The sequence below is a fragment of the Vigna umbellata genome, chromosome 11 (assembly GCF_029865625.1).
Source record: "Vigna umbellata cultivar VRB3 chromosome 11, Vumbellata_1.0, whole genome shotgun sequence".
Lineage (NCBI taxonomy): Eukaryota > Viridiplantae > Streptophyta > Magnoliopsida > Fabales > Fabaceae > Vigna > Vigna umbellata.
The window spans coordinates 33602349-33622711 of NC_142175.1; the positions used below are offsets into that span (position 1 = coordinate 33602349).

Genomic DNA, 20363 nt, shown 5'->3' on the forward strand with positions numbered 1-20363 from the left:
AGTTAATATTTACGGTAGAATTTGCTTATAAATTTAAGATTTAATACGTTCGGAGGTCCCTATATTTGTGGGTTCGTTTCAATTGGGTCCTCCAATTTTGAAAGTGATCAATTTGGTCCCTAATTTAACAAAATTGAGTCAATAATACTCTTTCCGTTAAATGCAATGGACGACGTTAACTTTTTAAACATGTAGCATGTTGAGACATCCTTTTATTTGCAGGTTGCACAGTTTTATTTGAAGGATGCTTCAACATACCACATGTTTAAAACGTTAATGTCGTCCATTGCATTTAACGGAAAGAGTATTATTGACTCAATTTTGTTAAATTAGGGACCAAATTGATCACTTTCAAAATTGGAGGACCCAATTGAAACGAACCCACAAATATAGGGACCTCCGAACCTATTAAACCTAAATTTAAATAAGATAAAAACATAAGTGATTATAAAATAAAGGTTTTAATAAATTATAACCAATATATAATAGTTAATTTAGTAAAAAAACAACATTATATTTTACATGCGTGGTTGACGTGTTCATCTCTACATACAACTGCAACAGACTATATTGTTTCTCTCTCTAGTCTAGGGTTTCTCCCTCTACTACTGTACCTTCATCGGATCGCTGCCGTTTCCGGCGCCATTCCGATAATTCGGCGACATGAAGCTCACGGTGAAGACTTTGAAAGGCAGCCATTTCGAAATTAGGGTTCAGCCCTCCGACACTGTCAGTAATCTCCTTCTCAATCCAGCTCTCTCCCCCTCTCCCCCTTTCCACGCACTCTCTCCCCTTTCCTTGCCTCTTCGGTATAAGTATCTATAGTTATCCTCCATCATTTCATTTCCACTGAGTAAAACATCTGTACTGTGCCGATTGATGTGGTTCATTTTCAAATTTCGGAAGCCAACTTTGTCTCCATTGTTTTTCCAGTCACTGCCTATTTGTTATTGTTCAAACTTACCCGCCATTGATTCTGTTTGTATTTGTATCACATACTTTTATTTTATTTCCCACCAACATCTTACAAATTCATTTAGTGTTTCGTTGATGCTAGTATTGCTTTTATTATTTCATTAGTATTGAAGGATTTTGTATGTTCCTGGCGTGATACTTAGCCTCCAAATGCCGATGTTATTTTGGGTATTATTGAAGACTGCTGGTACTGTATTGACTGGTTTCATGTTTTTTGCCCCCTTGAATATGTATTACACTGATTATAATCCGGATTCTGTGCTCTATATTTTGTTTTAATGTGAATTTATGGTTATAATATGAATGTGTCACTGGGCTTTATGTGATATTCAGTAAATTTTAGTCGTGGTATTTTCCAATTCTGTTGTTTATCAGCTGAAATTGTTGTTATTTATTTAGATAAAGTTTTCCTGCTTCCTTCACATCAGGTTATGGCTGTCAAGAAGAATATTGAAGATGTACAGGGCAAAGATAATTACCCGTGTGGTCAGCAATTGTTGATTCACAATGGCAAGGTTTTGAAAGATGAAACTACATTAGTTGAGAACAAAGTCTCTGAAGATGGCTTTCTTGTTGTTATGCTTAGCAAGGTATATTTCTTCCTTAAAAATGCTTTGTCAAACAAATGCATAGGCAAGGTACTTGCTTACTGGCTGTCATTTCAGCTCTCATATTTTTACCCTGTATTAGTCATTATACATTGTTGTATCTAATCCAAAGGCCTCAAATCCACAATCATCAACTACTAAGTGTTTCCAATTTATCGATATAAAATAGAAACAAGATGTAGCACTTTAATTGTTGATAGTGAAATTTATTTGTTTAATTTTTAGATACTGAGATTTATTGATTTAACAAATTTAATTGATAGCAATCTTTTGCTTGGATTCTCTCACTCTCTGATATTTTTGTTTTGACATTATGAGAGGTATTAGATCTTGTCATATAGTATCTTTTACGCTGTTTCAATTCGATAAACTCAATTAAGACATTTTTCTTTCAATAAGCTTTAGCATTTATATGGTAAGAAGCACAGTTTACCTTTTTTTACCACAATTTGCCATTTTACTTCTCTATTTTCAGAGTAAAGCATCAGGCTCTTCTGCAGCTCCATCTGTTCAGGTATGTAATTAATCGCTCAATTGTGGAAGTTTTCTTTCTTTTCTAGTTTTCTTTATCTGTATTAAATATGGTGAAATTATGTCAGCCTGCCAGCAGTCCTGCTACAACTGTATCAACATCCAATTCCAACCCAGCTCCTGATCCTCCAGTGCAGACTCAGTGAGTCTATCTTTGAGGAGGTTGATTTCTATACTAGCCAGCCACATTTTTTTTTATTTATTTTATCCGGTTTTGCAGGGCTGCGAACAACAGCACATCTAGCACGGATGCCCCAATTACCAAGTATGGTTTTTGTCTCTACATTTTTCTTAAGATACTGTTAATAAATTCTACTGAATTTTTAATTCCGGATGCCATAATGTACTCCCATAAAATAGTTAATGAGTGAATAACAATGAATTATGGTTTGGATCTTTAGTTCAATAGGAACAATTTGTCATACTTTGAATTTTAATATTTAGTGTTATGGTTTTTCTTTTTCTCATGGGCTTTGCGATTGCTGCAACTGTTTAATCAAAGGTATTGGTTTGATCGGGACATTATGATACTTGAAGCAGTCTATTTTTTTATTCAAATAATTTTAGTGAATCTTTAGGGGGTTCATTTGGTTATTGTAGTAATCATTTAAGTAAAATTTGATATTTGCTGATCCTAGTTATTATGTAATGTAAGATGTTTTGTCGCTGCTTTTATCATAACCATGGTGTTATCTTTCTTTTTCTTTTGGCCTGTAAACATTGTTGGGATGAGTTGTTTTTTTTATTTACATTGTTCCCTTTCCTATCATCAAAAAGCCTTCTAAATATTGTCTCTTCGTCATTTTTTCAGTGTTTCTGCAGACACTTATGGTCAGGCTGCATCGAATTTAGTTGCTGGTAATAATCTTGAGCAGACTATTCAACAAATCATGGACATGGGCGGTGGCAATTGGGACAGAGACACTGTTAGTCGTGCTCTTCGGGCAGCTTATAATAACCCAGAGCGGGCGATTGATTACTTGTATTCTGTATGTCTCTTAACTGCTTATAGTTTTTGTCAGCTTAAATTTTCTGTCGTACATGTCTGGATTGAGAAATCTTTGTTCTTTTGTGTGCCTGTATTTCAAAAGGGAATCCCTGAACCAGCAGAAGTTGCTGTGCCAGTTCCTAACTACCCAGGTAGTCAAACAACTGAAACAGCTGGGATTCCTTCTGGAGCAGTTCCTGTAGGACCTAATTCATCTCCCTTAAATATGTTTCCTCAGGTAAAGCTTATGGTACTAAATGGATCAAAAATAATTTCATCTTGATATTTGCATCTATTTCTGTTATTTTTGTGCTTTACATCAAGCTGATATTCTCTCAGGAGACAATTTCAAGTACTGGGGCCGGACTTGGATCTCTGGACTTCCTTAGAAATAATCCCCAGGTGAGCTTGCTGCTCCATCAATTGTTATTCTCTTTAAGTCAGAAGACTTATTCTTGACTATCCAAGTTGTAAGAAGGATTTTGGTTAAATTAGTCTATAGGTTCCTATAATACAATAAATTCCATTAGATAGGTACTTTTAGTGCAAAATGTTAGAGTTCTCATATATGTTGAAATTTTTGATAAAGTCCCTAATGGACTTACTGATTTCAACTGTAAACGTATGCTTGCAGTCTGTCAAAAGTATACGTGGTTCATGTATCACATGCAGATACATTTAATGTTCATTGGGTTAGTGTCTAAATAATAGCATAACATGTTATAATACTCAGAATTAGTCCCCACTACTAGGTTTACAAAAATTAAGTATATTGATGAGCAAAGCCTATGTACTATAATCATACCTCAACAAAAATCTTTCCATTTTATGTAAATTCTTTTTGAAAGATTCTGTTCTTTCTTTCTAAATTTCCCCGTCTAAATTCAACAGTGTTCTGCTTGCCATTCATGTCGGCATTAGAAATACCAAGTACTTGCAAAATTGACATTTAATAGGCTTAACTCCTAATTGGAAACTTATTTAGACTATAGAGGCCTTTTTAAGTTTGTTTTGTACAGGGGACCTTGAAAACATTTCAACTATTGGAACATATTTGAAAATTCAGTAAAACTCTAGAGACAGTTTTAGATTTAGTATGTTTAATTTTTGTATTATGAAACTAGACACATAGGCAATGTTTGTGCCTTGATTATTTAAATCATATACATTGTGTTATGCTATAAATAACATTAACAATTCAAAGAAAGAGCATGAAACGTGAATTTGGAAGTTATCTTATTTCTCTTATATAATATGTTAGGAAAGGACTGAATAAGGAATAACATTGAATAAACCATCAATAATTTAACGTCATGTATTATGTTTGACATTAACCCTTTTTCCCTTTTTGTCTTGTAACCAAAACCTGTTTCTCCTGTAGTAGGATCGGCTACATTAATGAATAGCATCATTGTATTTGTCAAAAGCCAATATTTCGGAGAGACCATTTTTTCTAATGGTTTCTCACTTCTCTTGGTTGTCTTCCATAATTAAGTATAGGGTTATCCTCTATTTTATTTGCTGTTCAAAGTTAGGCTTCTCTCTTCAATCACATGTCCAAACTATCTTTTCTTGAAGAGGAGTTACTTCCCTAACTCAAACATTGCTAATATTTTATTTTCTTGTGTGACCTCACCGCATGTTCAATGTAATGTTTCATGCTCAACAACACTTGTGATCTTCATGTCCTCTATCATCTCATTCTCATTGCCACCTTAAAACATAACTAGTATGTAACCTTTCTATCATAGATAACCTTAAAACATTCATCCACTTCCACTCAGTTTGTCACAGATACCTAAACTTGTGACATGATATGGATGGTCTCTAATTTTATCATCCAAGGCTAGGTGGGTCTTCTTTAACTGACTTATGATGTACTTTGTTCCTCTGCATAAAAGGACCGTGAATCTGAAGCTTCCTTCCAATCCTTTATGTTACATATGTTCCATAAGTAAAGTTGATTTTGTGGAGCATGTCCTACCTTTGTATCTCTAACGCATTGTGATTCCATATACACTTTAATTGACAGCTGTGTCTAGTCAGTAGACTGAAAAATGGTTGTTGTTCTTTTTGTGTTTGAAGCATAGTAGTCAATACCAAATAGGGGTGCAGAATGATCGCTCTCGCCCCCCAACCTAATGCTATGGCAGATAGCGCGATGACTGCTATTTTAGATCCTTAATAGGTCTATATGAAAAAGATGGGTCATAAATGCTATTGGCTGGAAATCTCACCCGGAAAAAATGGGTGTCTAGGAAATCACAAACCATGTTGTGGATGTTTGAGGTGGTGGGCAGTGCTGATTGGAGCTGCAACAGTGATGACTGAGGTTGGGCAGAAGAGATTTCTGTCAGCACTGGGCTGTGGTGGGCAGTGCTGATTGGAGCTACAACAGCCATGGGAACACAGACAGAGTGCAATGGGAAGTGTGGAAGCTTTGGCTAGGGCATCAAAGAAGAAAGAAGAAAGTGTGGAACCAAAAAGAAGAGGTTCATAATATAAAGGAGTAGGGGTTTTCCAACATTACCCCCACTAAAAGAAACATAAAATGACACTAGGGGGGTAGGGGGAAAAAGTCCTATGGCCATCATCACACTTGGAGCGAGGGTGTGATTTGTGACATGATGGCTGTGACTTGAGTCATGCTGCAATGACTTCTCCAGGATTAGGGTTACCCTGTGACTCACTTCAAATGCATGATATTGACTAGTCTGGTTTCAAGCTTTTACCTGTAGCCAACGTTAGCTATTGGGATAAGTCTTCTTGTTATTGTTGTATCTAGCTTCAATCTTAATTTTTTTAGTTTTTAAGTGACCATTTGTCTGTCTGCTCTTACAGTTTCAAGCTTTGCGTTCAATGGTGCAATCCAATCCACAAATTCTCCAGGTATTTCGTTTTGTCAATTAATTTCCTGACTACTTGACAGTTATTGATGTGTAATGTTTATCACTTTCCATTGCAGCCTGTGCTTCAAGAACTGGGTAAGCAGAATCCTGGTCTTTTAAGACTGATTCAAGAGCATCACGGGGAGTTTCTCCAGTTGATAAATGAACCTGTTGATGGTTCTGAAGGGTGAGTTTATTTCTTGCTATAAGTGGCATATTAAGTCTGTTTTAGATTTCACAACAATTACACAATGGTTCAATTCCATCAATTCCCAAACTACTACTCTACTCTCTCCTAGTTGGTCGGTAAAGTAATTAATTTGTTTGAGTAATCTCTGAAGTATTGAATATATGTTACTTTAGCCCCCCATTAATGTATTTAATTAGTTTAGGGATCAAATTGAAGGATTTTTTTAATAGTTGGAGGACTGCTTAATTTGATTTCAATTACTTTTAGGACCTCTTGCATAGTTTGTTTTACTTTAGGAACCATTTAGGAGAGAGAATAATAGTTCGGCAATAAAATTTATGGTTTACTAGAATTCATCATATGCTGTTCAAATTATTGGTTGTCAATTTTCCCCGTACATGCAATATGAGAGGAACGTTTCTACTTGAATTAGGAGTTTACTTGCATAATTTATATTGACAATATGAGAGGAACGTTTGTACTTGAATTAGGAGTTTACTTGCATAATTTATATTGACGTAGATTTTGAAGTAGAAACGAATCCATCTTTCTTTGTCAGAGATATATTTGACCAACCTGAGCAAGACATGCCTCATGCCATCAATGTGACTCCAGCTGAGCAGGAGGCAATTGGAAGGGTATGCCTCTCCTTTTTGTAGTCTAATACATGTCATTTCCATTGTTATCTGATAAGTTCTTATTCTGTGCTGATCGATATTATTTACTTACCATTGGTAGCTTGAGGCAATGGGATTTGATAGAGCTTCGGTGATAGAAGCATTTTTGGCATGTGACCGTGACGAGCAATTGGCAGCGAACTACTTATTGGAGAATGCTGGAGACTTTGAAGATTAAATCACAATTCTACATTCTCTGTGAAGGAAAATAACTGCTGATTGCCTCGCTAAGCTTGGACGTAGGAACTCAACCTCTCTATAATGGATTCCCTCGATGCCATTCGGGGTAACTCTGCTGCGGCTTTAATTCTTTCTTTTTTATGTGCCAAAAAAAGTCGCTAATCTACATTACTCACATTGATTCATAGCTTTCTTTTCCCCTTTTTTCTTTTCTTTTTTTATAAAATATTAACTTAAATTTGACTTGGATAATATATGGGGTAGAGTTTATGCACCTTCACTTTCATTTTTACGTCACTAACGTAGAACTAACCATTTCTCTTTAACTTACATGTTGTTCTTAAAAAAATGTAAATCAGGTTTCTTGCAAATTTCAAACTTCAGATGATTTATCTAAGAGACTAAGTAATCAATCACGTTTGTGATTCTATTTGGATACGGAATGGAGTCTAATAAAGATTCTTATGAAGTTTTTTCTTCTAACAAACCTACGTTGACGAGTTGTCTCGCTATTTTTTATTGTTTATCATTTGGTTTATCTTAAATTATTAGCAAAATTTCAATCATAGTATTTCAAAATGTAAAACAAATTAACTTAATATCTCAGAATATTTTGTAAAAAATTATGGGTTTCACCTCTTTTAATGTAAGAAGTACATTTTGGAGCTGAAAAATACATAATTTTGGATAAAACATAATAATGATTAATTATAAAATTAATTGCTATTATTTATATACGAATTATTCGTATTTGGTGTATTTGGCAAAACAAATGTGGGACAAAAGTTACAGTTTTTAAGATTATTCCATATGACTTGTTTCAATGGATTTAAAATTGAGATTGCACTGAGGAATTATCAATCAGAGAAGCAGAATCCAATACTAATTAAGGTGTTTCCAGGTTTCATGTTTTCTTTCTCAATCATTAATACACATTTTTACATTTTCTACTTTCTTAATTATTTTCCTTTTGGTTTTTTAAAATTGAAATGATCACTTTCAATTCCAGTATTACAAGAGACTAATTAACTGAACTATTTATGTGTTACTTAAATTATTGTTTTACTAAGTTGTCACATAATATTGACACGTGTCATTTGAAATATAAAATGTTGTTTCTCCAATAATTTGAAGATAAATATTAGAAACTAATTTTTTTTTATAAGAATGAGATTTTTCTTTTATAAACCTATTTAAGTCTACGAGTAACTAAAGGAAGGATAAAAATAAAATATAAATATAAATTTTGAATAATATGAATGAAGAGAAATGAGTTAGTTTTGGAAATATTAGTTTATATAAAAAAATTGTATATTGGGAATAAATTCGTTAACCAAATCCCTAACTTCTGTGTCTCTGAGCTCTATCTGGAGATGGCCATGGCGTCAGTGGCTGTGCATTCGCACGCCTTTCGTTTCCACCCTTTCTTCTCGCGCAGCCCAACACCTTCTTCTACTGCCTTCAACCTCCGATCTCAACCTCAACCGCTCTGCGTCAAGTGCCATTGCAATCAACCACCGCCACCTGTTATCGCCCCCAGAGAAACCCTCACCGATTGTCTCCGGGGATGCACTCGCACGCTCACCACGCTCATGGGATTGGCCGTGTTGTTGGCCAAGTCAGTTCCGCTTGGGAATTGGTCGGCTATAAGTGCCAACACCGTTTCCACGATGGGACCGCTGTTCTTCGCCGCTGTGCGGAACCAGCCGAGCGGGGCGCTGAACACGCCGCTCACGGTGGTTGCGGCTGGGCTTGGGAAGTGGCTGGACATATACAGCGGGGTTTTGATGGTTAGGGTTTTGCTGAGTTGGTTCCCGAACATCCCGTGGGAACGGCAGCCTCTGTCCGCAATCCGAGACCTCTGCGATCCCTACCTCAACCTCTTCCGTAACATTATTCCCCCCGTTTTTGACACCCTCGACGTTAGTCCTCTTCTCGCTTTCGCCGTTTTGGGCACCCTCGGCTCTATTCTCCAAACTGCCATCTGATCTTCACAATCAGTCCCTTCTCTTCACCACAGGTATTCTCACTCTCACCTCATTTTCTGTATTTTACTTTCTATACAAATCTCACTGTCTCGTCTTACAGGACATGCTTCGCTTCCGCTGCGCATCTTCTTCATATGAACCAAACCATTGCTATTAGGTTACTTACAGTTTATACTTTGTTTCGTTTATGTGGTTAAGGTTGTTGCTTTTCATTTTCAAATGTACTCTGTTTTGAGTTACCGACTTCTACCTTTATTGAAATTATTTCAATATTGCCTTCGCGGAAAATTTCCTGTTCACCCTGCATCAATCATTCCTATTTATTTATGCACGCCCCAACTAATCCGATAACACTCTCTAACTAACCAGATAACAACTATCTGATATGCTTTCACGAACTACTTCGTCTTCATCATTTCATAGCTTTATTTGTCAAAGCTTTCAGGTACACTGTCAATTTCTTTCCTTTGGGTACAGATTGAAAGTACAAAATAGAATAACTTCTGATTTTCTTTTCTCCTATAGTTCTGAAATTTGGTTCTTTAGTTTGCAAATGCAACGAGGCGCTTAGTTTCCTGATTTTGGTGATCGGTTACCCAACATATTAGTTTTTCAGAAAAGTATCACTACATTAATCTTATTAAAGTTTTAAAAAATCATTACAACTTATCTATTTTATCTGAATTTCCTACAAAATGTTTGGATTCGTAAAATTTAATTTTATTAACTGTGTTTGGATCAAGCAGAAGCTATACAGAGTAGCTTCAGTGTTTGCTGTTTTGGACGTGGGAATAAGCAGATACATGCATTTGTAAGGCAGATACAATTACGAATTAATTGTGTTATTTTAAAAAGTTTGACACATCTTGTTCTGTATGTATTTTTTGTGTACTTTGATTCTTGCTAAAGTTTCTCTCACCTCGTGTAGTATGCTCTTCAAGATTATGGTAACTTCATTCCTCTTTCTGTATATCAAACAAGATAAGGTGCCTTTTCATATTATCTTACATTTCGGTCCATTTGTGTAGAAACTGAATGATTTTGTTTCCTTCCAGATGTATTTTTAGTTCTGTTTTGATACTCTGCTTATGAGTGATTAAATGTGTCTTCAATCTATTAAAGTAAAACTGCCACAAAATTTAATTTGTGTGTAGAAGTGTCAAATTTTTTTATGGTTGTTAAATTACTAAAATCATCACTCTAGCGATAAATTTGTGGTTTTACCTAATGGGAGTTAGAATGTTTATAACAGGTCAAATCAAAGTGGAATTAGGGACTAGGACAGTTTATAAGTAAATTGTGCAAAGGTCAGGGTAATAAGTAAACCTTTGAAAAATCATTATATATATATATATATATATATATATATTTTTTTTTTTTCTTTTTTTTTTCGTTACTGTATATTGATTTTTTTTTAAATATGTAAGTCTTCAATCGGGGATATTTATGATATTATCTCTTTTATAAATTTTCAACATATAATATTTGGATATCACCATAGTGACACATTTAGATATTGCAGTAGTGACAACAGCTGAAGTGATTTCTCATTGGGTAAGATTGTGCTATACATCAAATGAGGTCCTTGCGTTTTGTCGGAAGCCAATTCTTTACAGGGGCCACTTAGATTTAAATCTGCCTTTGTATTGAAATTTCATGACTCTTGAAATTACGTATGACAAGCGACAAGCCAACAAGATTTCAAAATCTTTATTAATTGTTGGGTGCATGCCAATATATTTCGTTAGTTTCCTTCGAAGTCTTTTCAAATAAATGAATGTTTCTCTACCAGTGATGAGTATGTTTTTCGTAAGATACTTTGTTTACTTGTTTGAGTATTAGTATCGTCTGTTTAATGAGTGTGAAATGGCATCTACCTTTAAATTTCAGAAAACCATACTACAAGCAATGCTTCTTCATTTTGCTTAATGATGGGACAATGTTGTAACCATGTTTGTAATTAAAATTCAATTTTTCAGTGGCAACTTGCAAGCAAGTAAATTTAATTTAAACTAGTAAAAGCATTGGCTGCTGCTGTTTACAGCAAACCAAATGATATGTCTTGAGAATAAAAGAACTGGTATCTTTGGAGATACGCAAACCTGTATCTAGTGCTAACAGTTTCAGCAAACAACTAATTTCTAGGCTCAACTGAACTACCATAACTCATTATTATTACTACTACTTTGGACTATGGAAACCCTACATTATATTACAAGAAATGTAAAAGGGGAAAAGGAGAATTTTGATTCTGGAAGTTACTGACCTTGTGTTAAACCAAGTAAAGTTATAGGCATTAATGTTTACAATTTGTGCACATGTAATGCCATACAGATAATAGCTATTTGTATAATTATATTATAGTTGGTATGAACTACCAAGAAGTGCACATAATATTAAATTAATAATATATTCCAACTAAGCCAAATTTTCTTATAATTGTTTCTATAAATCAAGATCTTACACAAATAATTCAAGCTCTTCATTATTACAAAATTAATGGGTTACATCAAATCTATCGAGTTTGAAGAGAGCTAAGGATTTTATAAATAAGAATAATAATTTTAAGAATAAGTGACAGAAATTCGCAATTTCATTTACTAAACTGATATGAAGAACAAATGACAAACAACCTCGTACGTTAATATCTAAATAGCGAGCAATTGAAATGAAATTTTGGATTCATGTTGGATGATCTAAAATTACCATAAAACAACAGTTAATATAATTTTAAATAAATATTCGTATGATTATGTGTTAAATAATTGTTTTGAACCTAAAAAATGTTTTTTGTTGAAATTATTCTAAATAAGATTTTCGGTTAAGTTTTAGAATAGGAAGTTTTCTTTATAAGATATATTTTGAAATTATTTTTATTCATGCGTACACAGACATGCACACGTCATGAGAAAATGTTTTTCCTACGGTTTAAGCAAAAGTTGCATTTATATGTTAATATATATTAAAAAAGATATGCATCTGACCATATATATTAATTTATTTGCATGTTGGAGAATTGCAAAAATGAGAAAAATTTGTGATTGTCGATAACCAGACAAAGCCTCATAATCTCATATACACTTGGCACCATTACTACGGTTGCTTGCTTCAATACAAGAGTAACAATTTCTTATTGGCCTTTCCAATTTATTTATTAATTTCGTTTATATTACAAATTGTAATTGTTTTATCGATACATTTCACATATCAATACTTATTTATGAAATTATTTTTAAATATATACGTTATATTTTATATCTATAATAAAATAATTCATATTATGAAACAATATTGTTTTTTTTTAATTATGGTTATTTAAAATTTCAATTTACAAACAGACATAAAAGAAGGCAACGAGTGGTAAAGAAGATAAAACACATATATAAATTTAAAAGAATGATGCTTTAAATGATTGAGATGTATTTTCCTTTTATGGATTGCAATATATTGTAAGAGATACATACCCAAATACAGAAAATGTTGATGTTTAATCGAAAATATCAAAAAGTGAAAATCTCATTCTTTAAATTCTCTATTGTAATCATAAAAATTGGAACTTTATTTTGTAATGTCAGAACAAATAAAGGTTAAAATGGATTTCCAAACAAATATTTGCCAAATTGAATTGTTTATTCCACATAGCCTTTATAGAATAAAGCTGGAGCTGGGTAGGAGTGTAAAATTTTCTTAATTGTTCCTTAATCATTGTCTAATTTGGTTTAAATTAATGCAAGGAAAAATAGTTTTAGGGTATTGATGAGTGACACAAAATAGAGAAAAGTGTAGCTTTGGTTTGGTTTGTGACAAACATCAATTAATAATATTAGAATAACAAAAGAGTAGGGTAGGCATGTGTGTGTTTGATGAGTTAATAATAATAATAATAATAATAATAATAACAATGATATTTTGGAAATAAATAAATTATACGTTGCTTTGTTTGGTGGTTTTTGCGGGACGAGACAACCTACCAGTGGTTGAAGAGAGAGTTTTTAACTTTCAATAATAACAGTAACAACAGAGAAAGAAAGAGAGAGAAAGTTAAGATTTTGAAGTGTGAAGTGAGAGAGATGGATACTGCAATGCTATGAAGATGGGATCTCAGCCTCACCCTCATCACCACTCTCTTTGATTCTGCGAAATCTTCAATCTTTTCAATCCTTCATCTTCCATCTTCCATCTTTCAGGTATACACTTTTCTCATTTTCTACACAGATCTTCTTCCATTGCATTACAGCTACTCTTCAATGGGGGTTTGCCTTCAATACCCATCTCCCCTTTTTCTTCTTCATTCCGTCTCTCAGCTTCTCAGAGCCTCTTTTTCATCTTTCTTTTTGTAAAAAACCTTACTTTTTCTTCTCCAACTCCAGTCCTTATGTATGGATGGATCTCCCAATGTTTGCATTCTGAGGGAGATCCATCACCCTCTGTTTCTCCTTCCTCTAGATCCACTAACCCCATCTTCAATTTTCCCTTTTCACCATTTCTACTTCACGCAACCTACTTCATAAAGTAACTGCTCCTGTTTACTTCCACTAACCTCATCACTGGAATTTGTTGGAATTCCCATTATGAAGAACCAGATGTACCCACTTTTCACTGGCCCAGCTCTATGTTTTTAGTTTGCTTTTGCTTCCAATGGATCAAGCAAATATATGTAATATTCACGTTTCTTATGTTGCCTACCTACACTTACTTCGTCTCATCATCCTTGATTCACTCGCTTTGATTTGTCCACATGCTCATTTCACTCACTCTTGTCTTTTTGCATTTTCTAATTTCATTAATATCCTTCTCTTCAATATGTTTCTTTTTTCGGAATGAATTAACACCTGTTAACTCTTTTTGTTTTTATTCGATCATTCTTTTCCAGAAAACACAGCATTGCATTTCCTTTCCCTTTGTTTGCACTTTTAATATGGTTTCTCTAACTGAATATGAATGTTCTCAATTACTTCATTGAGCTTTCCCAATATATATTTTTTGGCTGCTTTCTCTTAGATAAATATGGATGATCTATCCATAATGAGTGTTGAATTCTGGCTAAAATTCCATTTCAGTATTCTTTTCGATTCCACTGTTTTGCAGTATTGCTTTGAGTACCGCTTCAAGGAACTAGTACTGTTTCTCAATAGCGCCTCTTTTGCGCTGCTTTGAAAAAGTCTGATGGGTTCAAGATTCCCATCTCATCAGCTCAGTAATGGCCTGTATGTATCAGGCCGGCCTGAACAGCCAAAAGAAAAGCCTCCGACAATGAGCTCAGTTGCAATGCCTTATACTGGTGGTGACATCAAGAAGTCAGGAGAATTAGGGAAAATGTTTGATATCCCCATGGATGGTTCTAAATCTAGAAAGTCTGGTCCAATAAATAATGCTCCTTCGAGGACAGGATCATTTGCAGGTGCTTCACACTCTGGACCTATAATGCAAAACGCTGCAGCTCGTTCTGTTTATATTACATCTGGTAATGTATCTGCTGGAGGGATGTCTGCTTCAGCCTCAATGAAAAAGACCAACTCGGGTCCATTGAACAAACATGGGGAACCAGTCAAGAAGTCTTCTGGCCCCCAATCTGGTGGAGTTACACGCCAAAACTCTGGTCCAATTCCTCCAGTTCTTCCTACAACTGGTCTTATCACATCTGGCCCATTAAATTCATCTGGGGCTCCGAGGAAAGTGTCTGGTCCATTAGATTCTACAGGATCAATGAAATCACATACTTCTTTTGCAGCACACAATCCTGCTGTAACCACTCTCAGTCTAGATGACGAATTTTCCTTCAGGAGGAACTTCCCAAAGCCAATATTGTGGTCCGTGATTCTGATTTTTGTAATGGGATTCATTGCTGGTGGTTTTATTCTTGGAGCTGTTCGCAATGCCATTCTCCTCATTGTTGTCGTAGTTCTTTTTGCTGCGGTTGCTGCACTATTCACTTGGAATAGTTGTTTTGGAAGGAAAGCCATTGTTGGTTTCATTTCCCGTTATCCTGATGCAGAGCTTAGAACTGCCAAGAATGGGCAATTTGTGAAGGTTTCTGGGGTATGTAACTTTGAACCACACATACATGTATAATACAGTTAATTAAGTGAATGATCGCGAGAAAAACAGTCCTGCAAACACGCACATGCACACCTAAGCACCCACGCTTTAATTATTTAATTCATCTGTTGATTGGTGTATATTGCTTTTATGCGATTCACATTGATGAATTGAATGGTTAGCTGTCATCTTGTCTATATTGTTTATATATGCCTGAATGAGAGAAATAGATTTGTAATTAATTCTACCTTTTGAAGGTGGTTACCTGCGGTAATGTTCCTCTAGAGTCCTCCTTTCAAAAAGTTCCTAGATGTGTTTATACATCCACAAGCTTGTATGAATACAGAGGATGGGATTCCAAAGCAGCAAACCCAAAACATCGTCGCTTTACATGGGGACTTCGATCAGCTGAGGTAATTGCATTAATCTGTTCAGTCTTCAGATTGCCAAAATTTCAAATTTGATAAAATATTCAGGATTTCTTGATATACATTTACCATGGAAGTGAGTTAGATGGTGTGTTTTCCAATTGAATATACAGGAACTGTTGAGAGAGAAACAGAGTCATTTACTGAACTCTGTTGATTGTAGAATCACAACAAAAATACTGAATGGATTACTTTAATAAGGAAGGTTTTGCAAAATATAGTGAATGTATATTATTGTAATACATGGATCACAATTTCCCTAGTTGCATGTCTCAAAGCAATGTGAAACTAAACATACCTTTTCTAGACTGCAATTAATGCCACACAGTGGCTGCAATTAAGGTGGACTAGGGATAACTTTGATAAGTCAGCTTTCCGAGACCCCTCATGCTCAGGGCTATGGGTTTGGAGTGTGGCAGTGCAAATGACCCACTAATGAATCCAGGATACCATCATTTAAACCCTATTTAATATCATAAAATCAGCTTATAAGATAAGAATTGTCTAAGCTTTGTAAACACTATCCAAGGCATATCTTTAGGAGATGTGGGACTAAACACACCTTCGTGAGGCTGCAATCAAAGCAGACCAAAGAGTTCGCAATCGATGCTGGTTCGGATTTACTGCAATCAATCGACACTCCAACACTTTTTGACCAATCTTTTATATTAACTGTTATGTAATATAAAATCATTCGGAGAGTAATGCCCTCAATAAAGAAAAATGTTAGTTCTTAGATTGATCAGAGCATAGTAGTCGATAGTGGGATATGGCATTGCTATAGCAAAGTAGTGATGGGGACTGACCATAGAATTCGATTGGCATAGGGACTTCACTTGCAATAATCATTGTGGCCAAAATAGTGTCTTTTCTCGCACTATGGCAACGTTACTAAGATGGCCTTCAATTCAAACCATTTTTTTTACCCTTTAGAAATTTTAGGGCTTTTGTTTTGGGGTAAAATTGTGACCTTCACCCTCTCCCCCTAAGATTTTCCAATGCGTTTTTTGATTCAGAAACATCATAGAGTTCGAAACCCTTCCTAGTTCTTCTCCATTCATTCACTCAAAAGTCACTTTTGTTTTGACATCTGGTCATTCACACTTATCAGGTCTGTGTTCCCTTTTTGTGTTGGTATCCTGCTTCTTTTTCGTTCAGATTCCAATCTTTATAGTCTCTTACTTTTTTAATGTGTTCTGTTTGTGTTTTTTATTAATTTCACTGTCATCTTTTTTCTTCTTTTTGACTTCATTCCTATCTTCTTATTTATTACTCTTAGATTGATGATGATTGCGTGTAATCGATGACTTATTTATCATGGATTTCTTTTTTGGTTTTTAGTATTTATATATGTGGTATATATTATTTACTTCATAGTATACTATTTAAAATAGAGGCCCTCTTGCTTTCCACCATTTTGCTATAGCATTTTTGGAGTTGACCACTTCCTGCCAATATCTGGGATTGATGACTATGATGAGTATGGCCATTTATTCTAGCAACAATGACAATGGTACATTCTAACTAGGAACCAGAAAAGGATGGAGATGCAACTAATGATTGATGAAGTCAATAACACAAATGATAGTCTTTGACTAGTTCTCCAACACAGGAATGATTAAAGCCTATGACTTCAATTATTGGGAAGGGAATCAGCCAGGTTTTTCAAGTGCCTGAGAGCAGGTGGACCAGGTTAAGCCTTAAGATTATGGTGTTGGGCTTGGTCTCAAACTCTAAAGCACTTTCAAAAAGAGTTGAAATGGAAGCAATGGGAAAGAAGAGGGAAGAGGAGATGAGCATTGATGAGTGAAAATAGTGTACATGTTATATTCTAACAAGGGAACAACACAACGAGCACCTAAAGAAAATTACCTGAGGTTTGACCCTAACTTATTTACATTGTAATAAAATTATCAACATAGAGTGCTAACAAATTAATGTTCCATTATAGTCACCAAATATTGGTGAATCCAATGAGATACACAGCTCTTCCATTGAGCTCTAACTGAAAGGATACTGAAAATTTTGGTTTGTAGGAGCTTCTTGCACAATCTATTTGAAGTTATTGAGAGTAAAAGGCTTTGTTATGTTTATTATTTTTCTATAGTTCTATCCGGCCTTCTTTTGAAGCCAGAAAAATGTAAATATTACCCGTAAGTGCATAAAAAGAAGTTCCTCCGGTAGTTTCACTTCTGACACTGAATGTACTTCTTGCTCCTAATCGAGGAATATGGTGGTGTGGGCTTTTGATAATGACATTCTGCTCTTTGACTACTAAGAATATTCTTATTATCATAGGTATATCTTCACGGTCGTGTGATACTCGCATTGTGTGTGTGTTGTGTGGATTTGAGTCTAATCTAGCTGATTTAAGCTTTCCACTATCACCTTATTTGTAATGTTTTCATATGTTGGGGTAACTAAAATTTCATGTTGGATGGCAAATACTAATTATATTCTTGAGAAGACCAAACTTTAAAACTGTATGTTCTTTTTCAGAAATAAAAATATATGCAAGTATGTTTTTGAAAAGCTTTTATCTTTGCAGCCCCCCTAGATTGCACTAGGATGCTCTTCGTGTCTTTTGAATTTTGCAGGATAGCATGTGAAAAACACTTTATATTCACTTGCCTTGCATTTTATTCAATGCAGAGGCATGTGGTGGACTTCTACATCTCTGATTTCCAATCTGGCTTGAGAGCATTGGTTAAAACAGGCTATGGTGCAAGGGTGACTCCTTATGTTGATGATTCCATTGTTATTGATGTTAATCCAGCCAATAAAGACATGTCCCCTGAATTTCTTCGATGGTTGGGGGAGAGAAAACTTTCTAGCGATGATCGTATAATGCAATTAAAAGAAGGGTAACATTGCAAAAATGCTTCTAGAAAATAAAGTTCAGAAAACTTAAGATGGAAATATGTTCTTATGTAATTGTCACTGATATTTTTTGTAGGTACATCAAAGAAGGTAGCACGGTTAGTGTAATGGGGGTTGTTCAAAGAAATGACAATGTGCTTATGATTGTCCCTCCACCTGAGCCTTTGACTACCGGATGCCAATGGGCCAAATGTATATTTCCAGCTAGCCTTGAGGGTATTGTTTTGAGATGTGAAGATACGTCAAAGATTGATGTCATTCCAGTGTAGTCATCCTCTCTGGTAACCTCGTAGGTATTCCTCTTTAATGAAATATGTCTTCCCATGTCCAAAATGATGGTGGTGGTGGTGGTTGTTTGTATTTTGTAAGCATATACGCGATGTTGGTAAGTGTGATGATTCTGCCATTGATATGGTGATTTCGTTTTTCCTCCACACTCAACTCCTAGTTTGTTGTATAGCTAATGGAAATTCTTATTCGTCTATTTTTCCGAAGGATTTTATACTTTTTAATGGACGTGGTTTCATATAGTGAGAAGTTGTGTATTCAGAAAAGACTCTGTTGTTTGAAACTGTGAAGGGAATCTATCACACACGATTTGTGAATTACCTGATGCTGAACTACGGATAAAATATTGAATATAGCCATAGCCAATTTGCTGGAATCATATGACTTATCCTGCTGCATATCATATCACATTTTTCTTTCATTTTCCTCCATTCGAATGTGAATAACGAGAGTTAAAACATAAGGAATTATAGGGGACATTCATGGTTTGCCATCTCAATTTTATCATTGATTCCAAATGAATTTACCAGAAAAAGTAATTGAAGAATGTACCTTGTACCTATTATGATTTATATATCTTTCGCACGGTATTGATAATTTTCATTGTATATTTGGTCTGTCACACGGTTTAGAGACTCCAAAATGTTTGTTTTGATCTTTAAATGTAATGGGCATCCAATCTAATCATGAAAATGCTTTTTATAAAGCATGTGTTGCCATATATAAAACGAAAGAATTCAATATCATATATGCATATAAAGAACTTAGCGGTAGAAAAGATTTCTTAAATTAAACGAATAAATTCAAATTCAGAAACAAATACAAATATTTAAGTGAGTGAAACGTGTAGTGCAGAAAAGGGTGAGTGAGAAAGAAAAGAAGCAACGTGTTGAGTGGTGGTAGATCATGGTGTGACACGTACACAGTAACACAGCAATAACCGAGTGACAGACTTGTACATAAGCTACCGCGGATGAAGGAGAAGATCAAGAATGAATTTTGCAGTCATGGATAAAGAGCACACGTCGGTGAGAGTGTTCCTGTTGGTGTTGTTGATTATGGTGTTGTTCTGTATCTGCAGTGGTAATGGTAATGCAGATGATGAAACACAGAAGATGAAACCATCTTTTGTGGAGTGGCAGAGACTAAGAAGCGCTTATTCTTCCTATGTGGGACTTTTTTATCCTACGGATTGGTACAACACGCTTAAAAACCTTCTCAATCACGCATATGTCCGTTTGTTTCCTCCAGATATAGAGTAAGACTGCACTCAGATGATTCTTTCTTCATTAATTTGTGTGACCATGAATCGATTATTAATGTTGTAATGTTTGAAAAAGTTTTAGAACAAAGGAGAAAGGAACAGCAAAATCAGCAGCTGAAACCGTAGTCAATGTCAAAAACTCCTTCTCTCAGTCTGATGCTGAAACCAAAACACACGAAGAACTTTGATCTTGATCTCGTTTGTTTTCTGTGTTACCTTATAAATATTTGTAACCACTCTGTCGTGTTATTAATGATATACTGTTTCGTGTTATTTATGACACTGCTGTTTACGTGAGTTTAGCAGAAAACTACAAAATACGATGCATGAATTTCTCTCAGAAGTGAGCTTCACACTTAAGAATTAAATTAATTATAGAAAAAAAATCATTAATTTTTAATGATTTTTGTACTTAAAAATTAAATGGAGAAAGAAAGAA

The 20363-nt window shown here is 34.8% G+C and overlaps 3 protein-coding genes across 6 annotated transcripts; all 3 read left to right on the forward strand.

Annotated features, from left to right (window-relative positions):
- The first annotated feature begins 532 nt into the window (after window positions 1–532).
- On the forward strand, window positions 533–7311 carry LOC124835880 (ubiquitin receptor RAD23b-like). Of its 2 annotated transcripts, XM_047310901.2 has the most exons (12): window positions 535–729; window positions 1404–1565; window positions 2059–2097; window positions 2183–2256; window positions 2335–2379; window positions 2926–3103; window positions 3206–3340; window positions 3442–3504; window positions 5944–5991; window positions 6068–6177; window positions 6740–6818; window positions 6919–7311. In XM_047310901.2, the coding sequence occupies exons 1-12, from the start codon at window positions 664–666 to the stop codon at window positions 7033–7035; spliced, it is 1116 nt and encodes a 371-aa protein (XP_047166857.2). In that variant the 5' UTR covers window positions 535–663; the 3' UTR covers window positions 7036–7311. The 2 variants fall into 2 exon arrangements, with proteins under 2 accessions (XP_047166858.2, XP_047166857.2); XM_047310902.2 differs by lacking the exon at window positions 6919–7311 and having other exon boundaries at window positions 533–729; window positions 6703–6814.
- A 1043-nt stretch (window positions 7312–8354) lies between these two features.
- On the forward strand, window positions 8355–9324 carry LOC124835903 (ylmG homolog protein 1-1, chloroplastic-like). The gene is made up of 2 exons (XM_047310934.2): window positions 8355–9057; window positions 9126–9324. Exon 1 carries the CDS (start codon window positions 8411–8413, stop codon window positions 9023–9025), a length of 615 nt encoding a protein of 204 aa, XP_047166890.1. The 5' UTR covers window positions 8355–8410; the 3' UTR covers window positions 9026–9057; window positions 9126–9324.
- A 3672-nt stretch (window positions 9325–12996) lies between these two features.
- Window positions 12997–20204, forward strand: LOC124835917 (protein SHOU4-like). Of its 3 annotated transcripts, none has more exons than XM_088102153.1 (6): window positions 12997–13212; window positions 14086–15064; window positions 15322–15477; window positions 18145–18356; window positions 18449–19918; window positions 20001–20204. In XM_088102153.1, the coding sequence occupies exons 2-5, from the start codon at window positions 14192–14194 to the stop codon at window positions 18639–18641; spliced, it is 1434 nt and encodes a 477-aa protein (XP_087958279.1). In that variant the 5' UTR covers window positions 12997–13212; window positions 14086–14191; the 3' UTR covers window positions 18642–19918; window positions 20001–20204. The 3 variants fall into 3 exon arrangements, with proteins under 3 accessions (XP_087958279.1, XP_047166904.1, XP_087958278.1); XM_047310948.2 differs by having other exon boundaries at window positions 14114–15064; XM_088102152.1 differs by having other exon boundaries at window positions 14114–15064; window positions 20007–20204.
- The last annotated feature ends 159 nt before the right edge of the window (window positions 20205–20363 follow it).